Source organism: Dendrobium catenatum, unplaced genomic scaffold, assembly GCF_001605985.2.
Source record: "Dendrobium catenatum unplaced genomic scaffold, ASM160598v2 original_scaffold_254917, whole genome shotgun sequence".
Taxonomy (NCBI): Eukaryota; Viridiplantae; Streptophyta; class Magnoliopsida; order Asparagales; family Orchidaceae; genus Dendrobium; species Dendrobium catenatum.
This window is the reverse complement of record NW_021573316.1, coordinates 1108010-1130299: the sequence shown is the minus strand read 5'-3', so window position 1 is coordinate 1130299 and position 22290 is coordinate 1108010. Positions and strand designations below refer to the sequence as shown.

The 22290-nt window shown below is 33.7% G+C and overlaps 2 protein-coding genes across 2 annotated transcripts; one reads left to right on the top strand and one right to left on the bottom strand.

Moving 5' to 3' along the window:
* Nucleotides 1-998: 998 nt before the first annotated feature.
* On the top strand, nucleotides 999-2009 carry LOC110103579 (MFP1 attachment factor 1-like). The gene is made up of 2 exons (XM_020832357.2): nucleotides 999-1131; nucleotides 1220-2009. Exon 2 carries the CDS (start codon nucleotides 1223-1225, stop codon nucleotides 1790-1792), a length of 570 nt encoding a protein of 189 aa, XP_020688016.1. The 5' UTR covers nucleotides 999-1131; nucleotides 1220-1222; the 3' UTR covers nucleotides 1793-2009.
* Nucleotides 2010-5900: 3891 nt separating this feature from the next.
* Nucleotides 5901-13217, bottom strand: LOC110103512. Its single transcript, XM_020832260.2, has 2 exons — nucleotides 12600-13217; nucleotides 5901-6332 (listed from the first exon to the last, which is right to left on the bottom strand). The coding sequence occupies exons 1-2, from the start codon at nucleotides 13128-13130 to the stop codon at nucleotides 6246-6248; spliced, it is 618 nt and encodes a 205-aa protein (XP_020687919.1). The 5' UTR covers nucleotides 13131-13217; the 3' UTR covers nucleotides 5901-6245.
* Between the last annotated feature and the right edge of the window lie 9073 nt (nucleotides 13218-22290).

Sequence of the window (22290 nt, the reverse complement as noted above, 5' to 3'; positions counted from 1 at the left end):
GATTGCGTATTGAAGTTTATCACGAGTAAGTTTAGTTTGAATTATTTCAAATTAGGACTTTGTTAGAGCTAGTTTCGAATGATATTTGAATTGGTTTGATTAAGATTTGATCTTGGTTTGATTGAACAACGTTCGAATCTTATGCAAACCTAAATTGAAATCGGTTTGAATTAGGTTCTTAGTTCAAAGATTCACATATTTTTCCGTAATGTCTCCCATAGTGAGCCTTTTCATATGCGCTATCCCGTGGTCGTCTTTCTTAATGAGCTCTCATTTTGAAATCTTGTTCCTTAGGGGTGTCAATTCGGGTCAACCCGTCGGGTTCGGGTCGAACCCGATCCGACCCGGATATAAACGAGTCAACCCGAACCCGACCCATTTATGCAAACGGGTCGGACATTTCAACCCGGACCCGACCCATTTATGACCAGGCGGGCAGCGGGTAGCTCGGGCTGGGGTAGCGGGCAGCGGGCAGTAAATTTCAAATTTTTTTAATAAACTGGTTGTCGGGTTGACCCGACAACCCGCCGGCGTCAACCCGACCCGACCCGTTTTATCAAACGGGTCGAATATGCGAACCAGAACCCGACCCGTTTATTAAACGGGTCGGGTCCAACCCGGATTTTCCGGGTCGGGTCCGGGTCGGGTCAAAAGTTGACACCCCTATTGTTCCTTGAGGCGCAACCAGTAGCGGCGACGAATCCTACCATTGCAAAATCAATTTTTTTTTCTATAAGCCCTTCCATTTTCTACAATGTTCCAATCTTATTCAAATCTAATTTGGACTTGTTTAACCTTGAACTACCATTTTGAAATTTTTAACAATAATGTTCTTCCCGCCCTCCCTATCCTCTTCTCCTCCGTCCTAAAATAGCTGTCCTCATTGATGCGGATTATCAGCTGATGCGGGTTATCTTACTCCATTAGACTACTGCAACAGCTAGCCTAACTATATCCACTACTCTATATTTCTATTTTATGAATCTGCCGTATAGTGGCAACCTTTTTGATGGTTATTTCCCTTTCTAGAATTTCTTTTCAGCGCTGTTCATACTGATATATAGTCCATTACGGACGGAATCATGGAGATGGAGAAGCATATTTTGATGAAATAGAACTAATCAAAACGAGGTTTCCTGCTCTTCTTGTTCCTGCTCTTCTTGTTCCTGCTCTCCCGTTCCTTTGTTATTGCTGCTCTGTATCTCTTGTTTTTTTACAGGTTATGGCCGAAGACAGCGAAGATTTCATGCAGGAGGGTGAGGGTGAGGTCGAAAACCCCAAATCAGATGATAAACCCGCAACCGCTACTTCGCTGGCGATATCCTTTCCGTCCTTCTCCGTCAATCTCTGGCCGCCGTCTCAGCGCACGCGCGACGCCATCATCAACAACCGCATCGAGGATCTTTCCACTCCGTCCATTATTTCCGAGGACTACGGAACCCTACCATCCGAGGAGGCCTCCGCTGTCGCTCGTCGCATCGAGCAGGAGGCCTTCGATATTGCCTCCACGTACGTATCGCCACCTTCTGCTCCCAAAGCTGTCGAGTTCATCTCCACTGAGGCGGTCGTGGACAAATGGATGGAGATCCACAAGATCTATTCCAAGGAAATGTGCCGAAGGATGATCCAATACTTGAAAGCTAAGGTTTCCTCTGTTTCTCTGACTCCCGTTGAGGCCAATGCTGCTCCCGCAGCAGAATATAGTGGAAATGCATCCGACTCTGTTCCGAAGCACACCGAACCGACTGGTGAGGACATCGCTTCCGGGGAGTCTGAGCCAGCGGTTGCTTGAGATTGAGCTGGATCGACTTATCATGGTACCATTTTATTCATTTCTCGGATTTGATGGATTTCTATTCGTATGGGCATCTATCTGTGTGGCTTGATGTTTGATGTAGTATCTTATATATTAGATTATGTTATGTTTGCACCTCTCTTTCGAACCGCATTATTAAAATGGCGAAGATAGTGCTTTCCTAGAAGCCTATCAGAACGCTATATTTGTGTGTTGTGTTGTGTTTAATATAGATTGCATGATGGTTTTACCATTTGTGCGATGTTGTTATGTTCATGTTCTTAGCGCTCAAATGCCTGTTCTTTTGGATCGTTTGCCTAATTCACCTGTATTTTGAAATAGTTATCTTAATTTATTCCTTTTCTTTCCATAGTTTTCAAAGAACAAGTATCCAATTCTACCCATAATTATATCATTATTGAATAACATTATCATTAGACTCACCTTGACTATTTAGGATCGACATTATGATTTTTCATCGACTATTTCATTCTCGCTGATTTTTGTTTCTGGTTTATTCTTTATATTCACAAATTATTTTTAGATACATGTAATCTTAGCTCTGCATTCTTGTTGAGTGTTGTCTAGGGTTTTAAACTTATTATTCACAAATCATTGTAAATAATTTCTATCCATGTAATATTAGATCATCCTATTTTTCTCTCTAATCTTCGAATATTAATTTTATCAACAGGTCTAATCTATCTAATTGCTATTGTTTGTTGCATATGCTCAAACCACCTAAATTTTTTTTTTTTATATATTTTTTTCTATAGATGTTACTCCAAATTTTCCTCTAATATAATAATTTCTTAATTTATAACTTTACCTTGAAGCCTTCATCATCATCCTTCCAATCCTATTTGATAATCTTGTAATTCCTATTTCCATGCTTGTCTATGCTTCCTTTTTCCAGATCTTTGCAAATGAGTCCAATGAGTTTAAGAAACATGTCATCATATTTATGATGCGATTACTTTGTTTATTTCTCAATTGAATTCATCAGAGCTTAGTAGAAATTTTTAGAACGTCTAATGATGCAGTAAGTTAGCATGTATTTTTTTTTTCCTTCTTAGTTGTCATTTGTTCTTTTAGGCTAATTGGAATCTTTAAGAGAGAGTGAAAGGAATCTTTAAGAGAGGGATTAAAATGCTTACATTAATGATTATTTCTCATCATTTTTCTAACTATTTGTGGTTGATTTTATGAATCTTCATTTTTTCTTCAGTTATTTTTGCATAGTTTTGCTCGAGTTGTTGAACATATTATTGACAAATCATTTTAAACAACTTCTATTCATGTTATTTTTAGTTGTTCTTTTAGGCTAATTGGATGCTAGAAGTTGGAGTGAAAGGAATCTTTAAGAGAGGGATTAAAATGCTTACATTAATGGTTATTTATCATCATTATTCTAACTATTTGTGGTTGATTTTATGAATCTTCATTTTTTCTTCAGTTATTTTTGCATAGTTTTGCTCGAGTTGTTGAACATATTATTGACAAATCATTTTAAACAACTTCTATTCATGTTATTTTTAGGCCTGTACGATTAATTTTTCTTCTCGTGTAATTTGTGCATTTCCTGTCCTTCATCGTTTATGTGAAAAAGTTTTTTTTTAATTATCATATCTTCAATATCATCATTGGTCTTATTCATTAATATAACTCAATTATATCATAAAGTTTATCAATAGCTAGTGATTTCCAAAATTTCAAGAGGAGGAACTTTTGAGAAGTTAATTAATTAACACAACAAAAGTAAAAGCTTTCAAATTAAATATAAATTATAAAAGCAATAGAATAGTTCCAAAATTTCAAAATTAGGAATTTCAGCTCTAAATTTCCATTTTATACTCCAATGATGAACAACAACAACAAGCCTTTGTCCCACTACATGGGGTCGGCTCATGAATCCTTTTTCGTCATTGTGTCTGGTTAAAAGTCAAATTTTCATTTAAATCTAATAAAGAAAGACCATTTGTTATATTTTCTAACCAAGTCTTTTTAGGTCTACCTCTCTCTTTCTTAACATAAGTCAAATCTAATACCTCAACTTTCCTAATCGAGTCACCGGAAGGCTTCCGTTTAATGTGATCAAACCATCTAAGGCGACTCTCTCTAATCTTATACTCCACTGGAGCTACTCCAACCTTTTCACGTATATGCTCATTTTGTATCCTATCTCTAAGGGTCAAGCCACTCATCCACCTAAACATCCTCATCTCTGCAACACTTAACTTAGTATTATACTCCTATGATGAACAACAAATGATTTTTTTTTTCAATAAGCATATTTAGTAGGAAGCTAGTTTCTTTGATGATTTTCTAATTTTTTTTCATCCAAATATAGTAGATAATAATATATGCGGCCATTAAATAGAACTATTTTGTGATAGGATAGTTGAACACATCATCTGTTGAAGGACTTGGGATAAGTTAAAGCTCGAGTGAAAGAAGCACCCCTTTGGATTGCGGAATTTTAGCAAACTTAGTAAAAAATGACAATCAAAGAACAAGTCATAGTGAGTTTCATAGGCAAGTGTTGTAAAGATAATACAATATTGGTTGGTATGAACACCTCCAGAAGCAAGAGCATCCATAATTATATAAAGGGTGTCAAAATGGATTATTTAGTTGAGTTTGAGTTTGATATGAAATTGATCTGACCCTAATATAGTAAATTCGAACCTGACCTGTTTAATAAACGAGTCACGAATATCAACCCGAACTCAACTTGCCAACAACCCGAATGACCCAAACCCGTCCCGTTAACCCGTTTTGGTTAAATTTTTTATAACTTATTTACTATAAATTATTATATATCATAAAAAAAGAAAGATTATACCCACATGTAAAACAATCCACTCAATCTGAACCTGATTTATTTTTTCCTATTCTTATTAGGGTTTACTTGAAATATTCAAATATTTTCTATCATAGAATTGAAATCTTGCATAATAATTTTGAGTCATCTAATATTATTGATGTGGGCCATTAAAAGAGAAGCATAATACTAAGTTAAGTGTGGCAGAGATGAGGATGCTCAGGTGGGTGAGCGGCTTTACCCTTAGAGATAGGATACGAAATGAGCATATACGTGAAAAGGTTGGGAGTAGCTCCAGTAGAAGGTAAGATTAGAGAGAGTCAACCTAAATGGTTTGGTCACATAAAACGGCGGCCTTCTGATCGCGCGAAAGGGAGAAGATGATTACCTTCCGAAAAACACCTAAAATGGCGTTCGATTGGAGCAACACCACACCATTTTGAAGTTCTGCGTTATTTTGTCGTAAAATTTGGAGTTTTCTATTGGAGATGCCCTAATCACATAGATCCACCCAAGTAATTGCAAAATTGCACAAAGGGGCTATTTGTTGCAAATATTTATAATTTTCACTATATTTTATAGGCAATGTAAAATTAATATAAATAAAATTATTAAATTTACTTTAAAATATCTAGGACATGCACTAAGGGAAGGTCATCAAAGATAGTGAAGGTCAAAGATTTTAAATTCATGCATTAAATTTACTTTAGGCTTTTACTACACCCAATCAAATAACCCCTAAGAGATCTCTTAGGGGATGTTTGGGTACAAGCAAGTTCTAGCAAATCAAGTAAATCAAAATTTGTGAATCCTAAGAGGATTAAAAACCTAAAATTGTTTGTCATAATTATAAGTCATGTTAAATACTAATAAATTATTCAATTATTTGTTTCAAGATTTAAAAATGATAAGAGGGACAAATCACTAAGGTTATGTTTGAGACGGCTTTTTTGTTGCTTCTTAAAACAGCTTTTTAGTATAAAAATTTTAATTTTTGTACTAAAATTTTTTTTTAAGAAGCAACAAAAAAGTCTTCCCAAACGAAGCCTAAATTTTAGACTTAAATAATAAGTGAACACAAAAGGATTTGTCTAAAACAAAATTTTATTTGGTAGGATATAATCTAACTCTTGCTTAAATTTTGCCTAAAATAGGATACCAACAAATCCCCTCCATGATTTTCAAGATGGAAAAGGAAAGTTAAGAGTACAACACTTCTTCCAACTGTTTTTACATTCTCATTTCAATAAATTTTAGTTTTCTGCTGAAAAACTCTCAAAATTCTGTTCAATTCTATTGCATTCCTCTCTAAATTCAAATATTGATTAAGCATTATATTGCATACAAGATGCACAATTATACATATAATGTTCCTAAGTCCAATGGTAGAAAACCAAATTATGTACATTTAGGTCAATTAAGACAAATTTATACACACGTCATATATGCAAGACTCGAACCCAAGACCTCTAAAAAAATAGCCAAAACTCCCAACAAATAGACTAACCAGAGCTGCGTAAATGTCGGTATTTATCAGCCTTCAGCAGTTGGTAGCACATTCATTGATGATATTTTGCAGTGCCTTTATCTGTAATAAAATGTCACAGAGATCCAAAATGAGACCGTTCAGGTCCTCTTCAAGACTGGAACCTTGCGATGAGCTGCAAGAACTGCATTTAATTCGGCAATCTGGTGCAGTAAAAGCCCTATCTTCTGTATAAGGGAGAAAATGAGGTGAATTTCAGCAAAACAACATAGCTGATGTTGAGATGCCGAGATAAATTTATCCATATAATCCATAGAGTTTGTTATCTACCGTCTTCTACCTAAGCTCTATAATTATGTTACTAGATACCATCTATCTAATATTTACTCGAGTATTATATACAAAAATGCTCTTATAGTGATGAGGTGCATCCCACAACCACAAGCCGATAGAGAGAAGAGAGGGTGTCGACCTAGAGAGAAGGGAAGAGTTATTCAGATGCTAACAAGGAGAAATTATTATGTGCGGATACCTGACGGAGAGAACCGTCCGGATTTATTGCGTTTTTGCAAAAAGACAGTAAAAGGATAGAAAATATTCAATTATGAATACATATTTATTACACTTTTGTTGCCCTTTTGTAAAAGCGCAACAAATATTCAATTATTTAGTAAAAATCAAATATTTGTTGCTCTTTTACTGCCCTTTTGCAAAAGTGGAACAAATCCGAACGATTCTCTCAGTCCGGTGTCCGCACAGAATAATGAGTCGCTAGTAACAAGAGGGAGATCTACCTTTTCAGAAAAGATGAGCTGTTATTTTGGTTCAATCAAAAGGAGGAGCAACACCATCTCCTTCTCCTCTTTTTTATGCAGCGTGAAATACTCTTTTGAACTCTTTTAAAGTTTTATGGATTATTTGATTTCTATACTGCATAGTCCAAAGATGGATTTTACTGCGTGTGCTTATATTTATGTAATTGTTGCATTTGATTTTTCACTTCATGCATTTTGCTTATTCCTATTAAGATAAACTAAGAAAAGGGACAGCATTACTTCCAGAAACCTATTAATATTTCATATTAGAATATATAATGGGAAGTATGAAAACAAATACCAGCAGCCAGATAAGGGAAATTAACGGGTGCTACTTGATTTGATTAGCTAGTTATTGAAGAAGGTTTGCAACTCTATGGGGTTTAGCTTCAGCTGAAGAGCTCGAGCATAATCTAGATGCGACACTGTACTTATGCATGATTTTATGCTTATTCCAAAGGTTGGGACGACTTTTGTAGTTGAGCAAAGAATAGGCATGGTGAAAGGTAAATGTAACTAGCAACAACTAAATAAAAAATTGCATGTATATAAGTTAATCTGTTTGATAAGGAGTTTGAAAGTTGTTGCGAAGATATCAACTTTGATCCTCACCTAGGCCAATAATGTAATCAAAAATTTGGGAAGGGCTCCAAATTTTGTATTACAAAAAAAAAAACCTTACTAATCTTTAAAAACATACATGGGATAAGAAAATACAACAAAGAAGAGACAACTTAGTAACTTTAAAACAAACTCTTACATTTCATATAAAAAGAACACATACAAACATAAAGAAACACTTACAACCTTCAAAAGACCAAACTTAAAACAACCTAAAGATGTTTTTCTTTCATTTAGAAGAAGCATACAAGTGGGTAGAAGAAGGGATTAGAAGCCAAGACGAAGGATAGGAGTAACTCGCAAGTTATCCCAAGATAGAGAAGAAGAAGTGGACAAAGCTCTCAAGCTTTTCCAAAAAACCTCTCACATTTTTATCCAAAAATTATCATCTTCACCACCTCTTTTCTTTGCCCAAACATCTTTTATTTATTGGAGAAAAGATGGCAACCAAACAGCCACTTCACATAATTATTAACCCAATAAATTATGTGAACTAGAAGGCCAAAAGACACCAAATGAAAGGCCAAAAGTCTCCAAAAACTGCAGCAGGAATTCTGCACAGAAAACAGAGATGCAGCCATTGAAATCCCCACCCAACAGCCATCAAACATCATTAAATAAACCTATCAGCTTTAGGGAATTGAAAGGCCAACAGCCACAACACAGCAGCCCTAACGGTTCAACAAAATAGAGAAGAGAGACCATGGGAACCAAGCAGAAACAACACGGGAACCCAGTAGACAGCCGCAGGAACAAAGCGGCCAGCAGCGGGAACCAAGAGCCAGCCACGGGAAACAAAGGCCAAGGCACGGAAAAACCAGCCAGCCACGGAAACAATGGGCCACGACACAGGAAAATAGCAAAAGTCCAAGAGAAACCGAGGAGACAAGGAGGTAAACGAGAAGGTAGTATGGGGAAGGGAAAGGGCCAAGTCCACATAATAATGAGCTATTTTTTTAGTTCAATAAATGAACTAAAAAAATTAGCTCATAATGAGCTAAATTTCAGCTCAAAGCATTAATGAGCTAGCAAACCCAAGAGTAGTCAAAAACTAAAATTTAGGATTTGATTTGACCCCCCCCCCCAATTGAGGTTTTTTTTTGCCCCCCCCCCCCCCCCTCATCAGATACTGCTTCTAAATAAACTCAGAAGCATCTAATTTTGTACTCATCCTACCTGGGAGCCAGAAATTACACATGTCAAGAGTGCATCAGATGAGTATGGATCAGTGCAAGACAAAGTTGGGACCTCCAATATACTAGTGGCCCAAACAACTATATAACACAAAAGTTTTAAGTTCATAAATGAAAGACAATATTAGTATATCAAGACAAACATACTATTCAAATGATTATAGTGAAACTAAACTCAAAACTACCATGTGCCTTAATAAATAAACTCTTTAACTGAGAATTCTCCATGTCAGCCATCACTTTTCCTCCAAATATTTTCCTAATTAATGGAGTGCCTTACACCACAAATGCACCAGGAAGCTCACCCCACAATGGAGTTAAAAATGGGAATCAATAACTTGGATATGGAGAGAGAGGCTAAAAAGAGGCCACAAGAACTATCAACAAGTTACAATGATCAGTCAAGCTTGACCATTCCCTACTTGGCTGTTAGTCTCGACCACCAAGGGACCAAACTGGGGATAATGCACTAATGGTGAAGCACACATTCAACTTAAAACCTTTTCTGATCGATGAGAAGAAACCCTAGTACATTATCACCAACATTTTTATCATAAACTCATTGTGGGACTAACCTACAAGTCTCACAACCTTAACAATATCCATTGTTACAAGTCAACTGAACAAAAACCTAGACCATCATCCAATATGAACCACAACACTTCACTATAATCAAGAGCTCAGTCTAAGCCCACTGAAAAATATTATTAAAATCTTAAAAGTGGCTTCCCATTGAAAAGGAGTCCTACAGTACGTAAGAGTTTGCATGTTTGTGACAAATGACTTCTACTTTAATTTCTCTGTACACAATCCCACATATGATCCATTCTGCTAAACTATTACTAAGTACTAGCTTCCCATTAAGCCAATATCATGTTCAAAAACATCCATAAAAAAAAAAAACAAAAAGATCCATAGAATCTCATACTATAACCCGGCAGATCCAACACATGGGTTTGCAGTCCCATGGCCCATATGGTAAAAAGAATGACCGCTACACAACTCAAACGACAGTGATGCTTCAAACAAGCATTGACAAGAATATCAAGAATAGAACCTTTGAAAACTACTATTCCTTAATCAACACTACAAAAAAGAATTTCAATATTAAAATAGAAAGTACTGTCGAGAAGGCAAGAAGCAAAGCTTGGCTATAGTGCCTCATAGAACTCTTTTTGAGCTATTACTAGGCATGCCTTGCTTTAAATCATCGAGCAATGAAGCAAGCGCTTTGCACTAATTTGAGAGATAATTCTAATACTTACAATGCTAAAGACAAGTGAGCTTTCTATGATGATAACTTGATATAAGATGACGTGAAAAAAATATTGAGAATTGGAGGAACAAGGGGAAAACACTCATGAAAATAAGTTAGATCATATGTATGTGAATTAGCTTGAAAATCTAGATTAATAAAACTTGAGGTTGAAGATGGAAATTTTAATTAGACAAAGGATCAAATGTAGTGCTACAAATTCAGTGAAACAAGAAAGCCGGGATGAGGATGAAAATTGAATTGATAATAATGAAGATTAGATAATCCCCAAGCCACACACACTACAAACTTAAGTAGGTTAATTATATATAATTAAGATAAATAATTTAGCATGTTTTCAAACTAGAAATTATTAGAAATCACCTTTCTTTATTAGATTTAAAAAGAGAAATTGACTCTTAACAGGACACAATTGAGAAAAAAGATTCATGTAGCTGACCCCACGTCAAGGGATAAAGGCTTGATGATGTTGTTGTCATTGTTTCGAACTAGGAATGCAAAGGAATTTCAAGATTCATATTTGGCCAACATAATTTAATGTGATGATTATTTTATACTCTTGATAAGTATTCAAGTATTCCTCATGATTAAAACAAAAAAATATAAGTGATAGAGCTATTTATTTTTTTAGCACCTCATTTCACTTGAGCAAGTGCATATGTTGGTGTCTAGTGCCTCATTGACATATGTATCATCTTGAAGGCATCTGACACTTCAAAAACATTACTATAGGCAATCAATAGGGTCTATGCTTAGCAGACAATAGTACATTACTAATTGAAAATAACTCATTGAAGCAAACAAAGTGTGCCTAATATGTTTTCTAAGACTCAGTTGAAATCCAATAAACACCAATACATAGAAAAAAATTATAAATCCTGTTTCCTGTAGAGAAGGGAGAAGCCGTTGGCTGAATAATTTTCAGAGTTCTAACGTAGTTCTTTAAACCAATATAGCATGAATTACAGTTTTAAACAAATTCAACAAAAACAGACATTTATAATAGTTGAACGCATCAAGAACTAAATAATTTGCGTAAATTCATAATATGAGGAAATTGACATGAGTTGATCAAATCATACATGACGTGCGGGTTATGCAAATTATTGGGAAGCCTTAGATACTTGAGAGACTTGTCAATCTAAAATTCATTCGCAAAATATATATTTATTTGAGCCAAAATGTCTAACCATCTCAAAACTGCATATTATAAAAGATGAGGACAATTTTTTCAATTTTTGAGAATTGAACAATTCCTAACTAATCATAATAACATTGTTATCCTGGGCGCAATAGTGGATCTTAGGAGAGATAGGGGGAAAGAGATGACCCCTAAGAATTTCATATCCTTTATATTGTCTTACGCGAAATAATATAATGCATTGCAAGTGTAAAATTTTATACGAATTCACTTTAATAAAATTGAGAAATATTTTCATATTACTCTCATCTGCTCTCCGCCCACAATACCTATGTCCTAGATCTATCACTGCTTGAGCAAGAATATTCATGTTTAAAGTTCTCTTTCATTTAAGGGCATCTCCAACCGAAAAACTTATTTTCCACTTCAAAGTACAGTAAAAGTCATATCAAACAATATAAGTTATCTCTAACCAATCTCTATTTCTAACACCCAAAAAAAAATCTATATATAATATTTCTCACCTAATTTAAATAAATTAATTGCATAAAAACATTAAACATATTAAAATTAGAAAATTAATAACATAAGTTAAACTAATATATTTGGGATCAAGATCTTAAAATTTAATAATTTTAGGATAAATTTATAATAAAAAATGAGTTTGTGAACATATTGGCGTCACACTATTCACATCCTCAAAAATACAACTGCAAAATGGGATTCAGGTGGACAACTAGCGGAATTACAAATGGTCGTATCTAGTTCGGTTGGAGAAGCCCTAACAACTTGCTCTTGGAAGGTGCAAGCATTACAGTATGCATGAAAAATCCTAAGAAACTTTACTTGGGATACTCTGTTTTTGGTGGCCGGAACAAAATGGGGAGCCATGTACTTTTTCTTGAGGGCATGCATTGATTCGTCTAATGAAGTGATGATCTGGCGTGAAATTTTTTGTGTGAAATTTTTTATTGAGCATAAAACTTCTCTTTGTGGAAACATTATCAATCCCAAGAAAGAAATACAATGTGAAGAAGTTCCCGGTATATACAGGGAAAAGATTTCTTCTATTATAGGGCTCATTTGATTTCTTTTAGATAGAAAATGATGATTTCATTTTCACTCATTTTGAGAGAAAGTGAAACACTTACAAGGTAGTTTTAAGGTATTTCTGAAGTTTAAAATTTAAATATTGATTTCTAACTACATGCGATCAAATAAATAAAATCTAACAAACTGATTATGTTTCAAAACATACCCCTATTTTTTTAACGTCAAGCAACCAAAAAATCCCTTAAATGGGCACAATATCCTTTCATGCCCCATCAGCGAAACCCTTAACTAAAACATCACAGTTTCACAGAATGGCCAAAGAGGGAGCAGCAGATCATAATCAAACACGCAAAAGAAAAAAAAAAAAAACAGAAAGAAGAAAGGAGAAACCAAACCTGATTCTTCTCTTGAATAAGAAATAACAGAAACTCCTTCTCCCGTCGATGGCGATGCCTCAAATACATAAAAAATCCAGCCAAGCCAGCCAAAGCAGCACATGAACAAATTCCAACTCCAAAGGCCTCTGCACTTCCTCCTCCACCTGAAACCTTGGATCGGATAACCTCAAACCAAGAAACAATCGAACGATGAGCTGAGATCGAAATCCAATTGGAAGCCGGACATGACTCTTTCTCCTCTTTGCGCCTCTCCGGTAAACACTGCTCAATCGCAGCGCCTTTGATCTGTTGTAGAGGCGAAGGAAATGAAGGAGCTAAAATTTGATCTGGATTAGAGCGGACGTGAAGTCCTTCATGGAGATTAGGAGGGAAGATGGAGCAGTCATGGTAAGAGTTGGACACCATCTCCCAGCTTCTAAAGTTCTCCCGTGATGCTAAAATTGGCGCCATCGGTTCCCAGCAGCCGATCTCCTGCTTCGCCTCCTCGCTGAAGCCATCGAAGGAAAAGGCCGCCTCGTCGTCGTCCATTAGTAGTCGCCGGTCACCGCCTCCCCAGCGAGCAACCACTACACTTTCTTACTGACTATAAACAAACTTTTTAGGATTAAAATTAAGCACTGAAAAAAATAGGGGAAATTTACATCCATACCACTTTATATTATCCCATTTATAAATCTAAAATTTAAAATTTTAATATTACATAATTATCGCCCTATATTATTTTAATATCAAATATGTCACTTATATTTCTTTCATACCACTTATATATTTCATTTGAATCACTCACATTTGATATGAAAATAAAATATGAGTGGTATGTATGTAATATTAAAGTTTTAGATGTTAAATATATAAATAAAATAGTATATGATGGTATGCATGTAAATCTCCCAAAAAATAGTCGCCCTAAAGCTTAAAGCAAGTTTTATGTACAATAATTTTAAAAAATAATTATTAAAAAATAATAAAAAATTATTCCAAACTAAACTCAAGGAGTGGCCAGTCAGACGTGTAGCCTTGGCTAAGTTTTTAGAATAGAAGAAATATTATTATGTGTGGAGTTTGCTACATCCGGATTGTGAGTGTACACAGTATATACACTCACATTATGTCCGAACTCCGCACGTAATAATTTCTCTTTAGAATAGATGATCTTCCTAAAAGAGTATCATTTGTTTACAAATTTTTAAAGATAATGGATGTTTGAAAAGTTATGATGAGATTATATCTAATATTTTAATTATGAATAAAAAATTTATCACATAGAGAAAGAAAATTACAAGAGATCAAAATTGTGATGGTGATTGTCGATGATCGTCATCTATAATGATCATTTTTTATGACCTATTGTTCCCTCTTTGGCCATTCTATGAAATTGTGATGTTTTGGTTAACAAATAAAGGTTTCATTGATAGGGCATGAAATGATATTGTGCCAATTTAAGGGGCTTTTTTGGAAAATATAATAGAGATCTTTTAGCTTTCATAGCTCTTGAAACCCTAATTTTGTAGCAAGTGAGATATTTTTTATAGTTTTTTTTAATGACATTTATATAAATTTGACTAGAATAAAAAAATATTATATCTAACGGTTCATAATAATCCTCTTGATCGTAGATCATGTAATCAATATTTTAGTATATTAATGATATCAAAACCAAATGGTCTTGGATTTATCTCATCAAATTACCAAATTTGACTATAAGAACATAGATTTGGATATTGTTTGATCATTTAATTAATGTTTATGAATTTTTAAATATGCTTCAAGGGATTTATTTGAGTTTATTTGGATTCAGATCAGATCATTTATGATGTCGAGGAGTTTGTATCTTCCATACGTTCAATTTGATTATTTAGTTCATTGAAATTAGAGTTTGGATTGTCCTGAACTTAATTATAAAAATTTTGAATTAGAATATTGCCTTGAGATTTGTGTTGATCAAGAGACTATTTTTGATACATATCAAAAGTTATTGTAAATGTTTTAGAATATAAAATGATCTTCATTAAAACTGTATTTAAATATTTGCTTTAAAAATAAATAATATTTCTTGCTTGATAATGGACATAATTATGCTTTGCATCATATAATTTCTTTGTGATAGTTAATTGAATGCATTTAAAGTCATGATGAGCATATTAACTTAGATGCATTTGCATATATAGCCCTCAAAATTGTATGAATTGCATATTTAATAGGTATCACATTCGAGTTATAATTAATAACTTCAACGATATGTATATTTACATATATACCACTTATTTCCTAGATATTTGCTAACATTTTAATATCAAAATGACATAAAAAAGATCAATAGTATTCTTCTTAGTCACCCAATGATAATTTTTCATGCTCTAGTACATTTAAAGCTCATATAGAACCTTCCACTCAATTGTTGTCAAAATCCTTGAAAGCCACAAAAAAATCTCCCTTAGAACTATCATTGAAATCCTTTCTATAGCCATAGGAATTAATCTCTTCTCAAAGCTATGTTTGATGGAAAGTTATTGAACCCAAAAGTACATTCTATTATATTTAGGGTTCGTTTGGGATGATTTTTTTACTGCTTCTTAAAACAGTTTTCTAGTACAAAACTTTTAATATTTAAACGAGAAAGCTGCTTTAAGAAGCAGTAAGAAAGCTGTCCTAAATGAAGCCTTACTCTTCTATTAAATTATGTAAAATATGTATCATAGATTAAAAATCACTCACATTTAATTTATTCAAATCATTGTTCATAAAAATGGTCACTCCTCTCTATGCATGGAAGACAAAATTCAAAATTTTCCATCAAAATGATAGCCTAAGTTATGCATTAGAATTGAGGATAAATGATTGGACAATTTTCCAAACATATTTCCCCTTTGCATTCAAAGAAAGCTCCCCTCATATTAAAGGCTACATACCCATAACTTTGGAAGAAATATAAAAATTTTTAGCTTCTTAGATTAAAACTCTTATGACGTTGAGCTCACTAAATTATTCAAATAAGAACGATTTTTAGAATTCTAAACAATAAAATCAAGTGACAATACGAACAAAATAAGATGAATTGTTTCATTTGGTTCCACATAAAGAAAATAAGATAAGCATTGCTCAAACATTCTAACAACAAGCAAATAGGGCAAACAAATCAAAACACTAACTACAATAATAACAAGGTTTAGAAGTTCATTAATGATTATAAATCACAGGTCGGGTCTAATTTAGTGAATTTATTAAATAACGAAAGACACTTAAATCATCACTTTCTCCTAATTGAAGAAGATGTGAATATACATAATTGAGAAAATTTTATGTGATATTGCTATATGAATTATAGAAATTGAGTATTCACAAACACATAGTGAATTATAGAAATCGGCTATTTATTTATGTGAAAATTTTTCTCCAATAATCTCCCATTAATCCTTCTCCTCCTATAGATCTGAAATGGGGTGCTGGGACCCACAAAAGGCTCATGGACTTCTGGTGAGTGAAGGGGGCTGAGTCAGGCGTGGAGCGAAGGGGGGCAGGGCGCCACTTCACACCCAAGCTCAATGAGCTAGCTTGAATACCTACTATCGTAGTCATGACTAGTGCACCTACAACTAGGTCCTATATCCATTTCAATGTTTGCAAAAAAAATTGCAAAGAACAATTACATATATAATTAAGAACATCTATTTGAGAAGTTAGAGCAATAAAAAAATTGTATAAAACTGAAGCACATTTGTACACACAACTTATTAACAAGTTTTATTTACTGATAAATATTATATATATAATATAATTGAACTCAATGTTAAAAATTAGAGACTTTTAAATAAAAAAAGATAGAGCTCGTGCATATGAGTAGCAAGAAAGAACTGCAATTAAGTCTGATCTAAATGAATTTAATTGTATCGTTAAGAATTTCAGAAATAAATATATGATAATTGATGATAAAGATTAGCTTTATTACTCATGTATTCTTTTTTCTTTTGCAAGTATCTTCTCACATCATGATGTATGATAAGAGGCTACTTTTTTGCTCTAAAAATGTAGTTACTAAACTCAAGGGTGTGAGGGATTTATGGTTAGAGGGAGACTTACTGAAATGGTCTCTCTTGAAGGGGAAATTATTGTATTCGGACATCGGACACAGCTTATGTTCGGAACTTCACAGTACCGAGCAATACTGAGCTCGATACTATGAAGTAATGAGTACCGAGCAGTACAGAGTTTAATACTGAGTAGTATCGAGCTCGGTACTACTTGGAACTGCTCAGTACCGAGCTCAATACTATGCTGTATGATAAGAGACGTAAGAAATCACTACTTTTTTCCTCTAAAAATGTAGTTACTAAACTCAAGGGTGTTGGAAATGATAAGCGGATTGAGGGATTGATGGTTAGAGGGAGACTTACTAAAATGGTCTCTCTTGCAGGAGAAATTATTCTGTGTAGACGCTAAACGACGTCTAGAGACCAACCAGAATGCGCTATGTCACCTCCTGCTCGATACCCGTCTCGGTACTGCTTGGTACCGCGACTCGGTACTGCTGGGTGGCGTGGGGCGGGTTGGTGATTAGGTGTCCTGGTAGCGAGGCGGGAGGCCGGCCGGATAGTGTGGGGCGGGTTGGCGGTCAGGCGTCTGGACAGCGCAGGCAGGCATATGTGAAGGTGGTGAATGTTAGCTTCAACAGGCTTATTCCAACAGGAAAAAATCCAGAAAATTTTCCAGGAGGAGAAATTCCACCGGAAAATTTTCCCAGCTGATTTTTTCGACACTTGTTTTACCCTTGAAAATTTTTCCGCCGGAAAATTTGTTGGTAATACGTGATTTTTCTGTAATGTTAAATTCAACTTAACAATTTTTCGCTGATTTTCCTATAGTTTAGATGCTAAGATCAGTTGATCTAGACTTAGCTTGTCTATATTATGTGTGTCCTCATAAGAAATTATTTTTTAGGTATGTGTCGGGTGTTAGAGGTTTTATTTATATATGAAATAATGTGATACGTAAGATTGTTGGTGTTGGTACAATGATGTTGAAGACTCATGATGGTATTATTAAAACATCGATAAGAGTTTAACATGCATGAAGCTTTTGACATAACTTATAAAACTTTGATGAGAGTTATGCATTTATCAAGCCTTTGAAAGAATTTATATCTTTGAGTGCTCTTGGTGAAGTAGGATGCATAGTCTTCGACTGTGTGTAGTCCCTAAAGTTTGTAAAGCCACATTAGTGGTCATGAAAGTAAACAAAGTTAGTGAACTCATTGTGCTATAAGGTACAACTTCATGCAAAGCTACTTCAATTTTATTATTATTATATATGTTAAAAGCATCTTGATTCAAGAGATTAAAAAAATCATCCTTATGGTTGTAGTTCATCTTTTTTTTCTTTTTTTTTTTAAAAAAAAGGTTGCAGAGAGGACTATTGAAGATAACTAAGTGCACTAATTTCGTGTTGTATAGCCTATTTTAGGTAGAGAGGGAGTTGAGAACTTCTTCAAGGTCATGAAACTCATGAGTGTCAAAAATTGATACGACTCGAAACCCGATCCGAAAAAATTTGGGTTAGGGCCAACCCATTTGTGAAACGTATTGGGTTTGGATTTCTGACCCGTTTGAAAAACGGGTCAGGTTCAGGTTGACCCGACAACCCGCAGGTCGACCCGTTCCGTGCTAGCGCTCTCGCCTCTTGAGTCACGCGCTGAAGCTCCGCCGACTCGGGTCAACTGGTGAAGCCCCGCCTCACTCCAACTCTGTCGTCCACAGACGCAGTTGGTCTGCGTGAATCCCTAGTCAAGCCCCGCCTCACTACGACTCCGCCTCATTTTGATTCCGCCATCCGCTGACAAGCCCTACGCGTGATGACGCGACTCGGCATTCAGCAACTGCGCCCGTGGGTTTGCTGGTCGGGTTGGGTCAACCTGGCAACCTGTGCGGGTCAGATCCATGTTAGAAATCTTGACCCATTTAGCTAAACGGGTCGGATTCGGATCAACTCATTTATGCCCGGGTCAAGTCGGGTTCGACCCGAACCCGACCTGTTGACCCCCTAATGAAACTCCTGCAACACCGAACCCCAATAATTGTAATAATTGGATATTGAAGTCTGTCTCGTTCATATACTTGTTCTGTTGTTCATGTTATTCATATCATTCAGGGAACCCATAAAACATGTGGGCATCTGAGAGTTTGACCTTTAAGGAACAATAATGATTAGTTCCAGCTTCTGCTCCCTTTGATAATTTTGATCTATGATATGAATCTCACCTGCCTTATACATCACAATAAGGAGAGTCAATTCCCTTAATTAATCTACCATAACATAAGATAAAGAGGCCTGTCACCATCAACATATAAAAAGATTCATTTGACCTGCTCCAAATAGAACTATTCATCTTTCAGAAGAAGAATGGTTCACAAAGCTTACCCAAACAGTTTAGATAAGTTCAATGAAGATGTTGATGGTTTTATCTCATCTGATAAGAATTTTTCATACTAATCTGTTGATAATTATCATGCTTAATTATATGTCACCATTCATTCTTTCATTCTTTCTTCTCTCTTTATATTAATTAAGTTTTAGCAGACAAAATGCATTCTTTAAATGTCCATACTTCTACAACATTGGTTGACTCAGTACTCAACAACACTTTCATGAGCTACTTTGTTTTATCTTCTGGATATTACTCAACAACCATTTCCTTGTTTGTACTGACAATTTTCCTAACATTAACATTCAGACCACCATTAATTTATTTTAAAAAATATCTATAATTTCCTTCTTTCATAGTTATCATTTCCTCTCTCTTTTTTAATTGTTTATTTCTTCAATTAACACAATTTTTTTAAAGTATTCATGTCAGGATAATTCGACAAGTTTTACGTTGGTTGTCGATTACCTAGCGCAACCCTCCACTTTTCTCATCCAGGACTTGGGACCTGGCAACTACAGTGTTTTGGATATACGTGAAAAGGTTGGAGTAGCGCCAGTGGAAAATAAGATTGGTGAGAGTCGCCGTCACATAAAACGACAACCTTCCAATGACCCGGTTAGGAAAGTAGATGTATTATATTTGACTTATGTTAAGAAATATAGAGGTAAACCTAAAAAGACTTGGTTAGAAAATATGAGAAATGATCTTTTTTTATTAGATTTAAATGAGAATTTGACTTTTAACATGACATAATAGAGAAAAAAGATCATGTAACCAACTCCATGTAGTGGGACAAAGGTTTCATGTTGTTGTTGTTTATTTCTTCAATTTTGCAGTAAAATTTTATGGATAAAGCTTTATATTCCTGTGAATAAAATAGCCTCTTTTCTACTCACAGTAGTTTGCTTGCTTTAATCTATCTGCTTCTATTGAATGCGACTTCTGAAGGTAAAATCTTTATCCAATCTGAAATATTCTACTTTAAGGCTAGTAGCATGTTTTGTACTATTGGGCATTGAACTTTCTTGCTTGCTGTACCTTTCTAAAACTTTATTTAAGTGGCTTTATAGTGTTTGGCTGTGCTTTAGTTTTCTCTCTTTGAAAGTTGTGTTTTGTTTGGTTTGATATGCACACAGATCTTATGAGCCTGCTATGCATAGAAAAAAATTATGAATTTGTTTTAAGGTTTCGTTTGGGACGATTTTTTTATTGTTTCTTAAAACGGAGTTTTAGTACAAAATTTTTAATTCTTTAACTAAAACTCCGTTTTAAGAAGCAATAAAAAAGCGGTCCCAAACGAAGCCTAAATCTGTTTTGGATTTTCTTTGATATTTGTTTCATCTTTATCTTTTCATATGTGGAGGCAATGTTGATGATATTGAACTCATTTCACTTCTTATTTTTCAAGGTTGTGTTTGAGCTGGTTTTTCTTGAACAGCTTTAGACTTCATTTGAGATTGTTTTCTTACTGCTTCTTAAAGCGATTTTTATAAAATTGTTTTAAGAAGCAATAAGAAAGTCATCTCAAATGAAGCTTTATTTTACAGATTATAGCTTTTTTAGCTATTTTTTGGTAAATTTTTTGATGAAAATGAGCTTTCAACTATCTTATTCGAGTACGATAATTATAAGAAAATTGCTATGCAAAATGAATTGATTGAACTTTTATGGGATGTTGTTATATTGTTTTTTAATTTTTTTTTATGTATATTGTTAGATAGAGCCTGCAGGAATAAAGATTATGGCAACTTGATGATGTGGAAGAAGGTGATTGATTGGTAATATATATTTATATATTTGCAATAATGTTAGACAGATAAGAAATCATTATAATTTAATCACACATTTTAACATCAATATCAAATATTATATTAATCTAAAAAAATTTCATGGTGATTTTCCATCACTTTGCTGCAAGCATTGCTAACCTGAGGCCTAAGTGTAGAAGAGATGCAAAGAGAAAGAGTTTTGCTGACCTAATTCAGTCAACATTGATGTTCACAATTGCACAATGGTAAATACAAGCATAATAGTGGGTATATATATATTATTATTATTATTATTATTATTATTATTATTATTATTATTATTATTATTATTATTATTATTATTATTATTATTATTATTTTAGGCTTTGTTCGTATTATGATATAAGTGTGATTATTAATAAGAGTTTGAAGCATAATGTTATAGAAATTAATAAGATTTGATATATAATTATATCTTTAAAGATTATTGTTGATATTGAGATTATTAATGTTGTAAGTGTTTATGCTTCTTAAATAGTTTTGGATGTGTTCAAAAATAAATTTTTGTAATGAATGAAAAAGAATTAATGCTGATGATACTTCTTGAAGAAAAAATTTTTATTGAAGGAGATTTAAAATGTATATGTTGGTAGAGTGTTAGAAGATTTTAAAAATATTTATTGTGACTGAATTTGGAGCGACTAATGAAGGTTGTAGGATTATATTATATTTTTGTATTTTGTTATTACTTTATTTAAGAAAATAAAAGAACATCTCATAACTTATAAGAATTGATATAACAAAACTTAGATTAAGTGTTTTTTTATAAGAAAAATAGATAATTTAGATTATAATAATTGTAAAGTCATTTTAACTTTCAAGTGAAAGTTTATGTAGTCAACATCACTTATTAATTTTGTACTTAAAGTTGAAGGAGTGTAAAATAAAAAAAATATAGTAAATATTATTCTAGAATTAGATGAGGGTATTTAAAAAACGCTAATAAAATTATTTTTTAGATTAAGATTCAATATCTTTAAGAATTGTGTTATTCATGAGAAAGTTAATATTATATGAGAAAAAATAGTCAGTGAGATTAAGAAGATTATAAAGTATGTGTTTAGAGAATCAAAAGGAGAAACTCCAAATAGAAAATATTGTTGGTGATGGAATTAAAATGTGTAAAAAAAAGATAAAAAATAAAAAGTTTTGTTATAAAGATCGATTTAGATGTAAAAAAATAAAAATTTGGGATAGATATATATAGAGAGGCTCATATGGAGTCCAAGAAAATAATTTGTGATGCAAATAATTTAGTTTTTCATGATTTATATAATATATTAGATGCTAAGAAGGACGAAAGAAATATGTATAAGTTAGTTAAGCAAAGAGATAGAAATAAGATTTTAGTTCAAGTGACGAAGATCTAAAAACATTTTTCTTAGAGGAATTTCAATATAGTTTTCAATGAAAGTTGTGAGAATGCAATTGAATTTAGGAACCCTAGCATCCTGAATGAAAA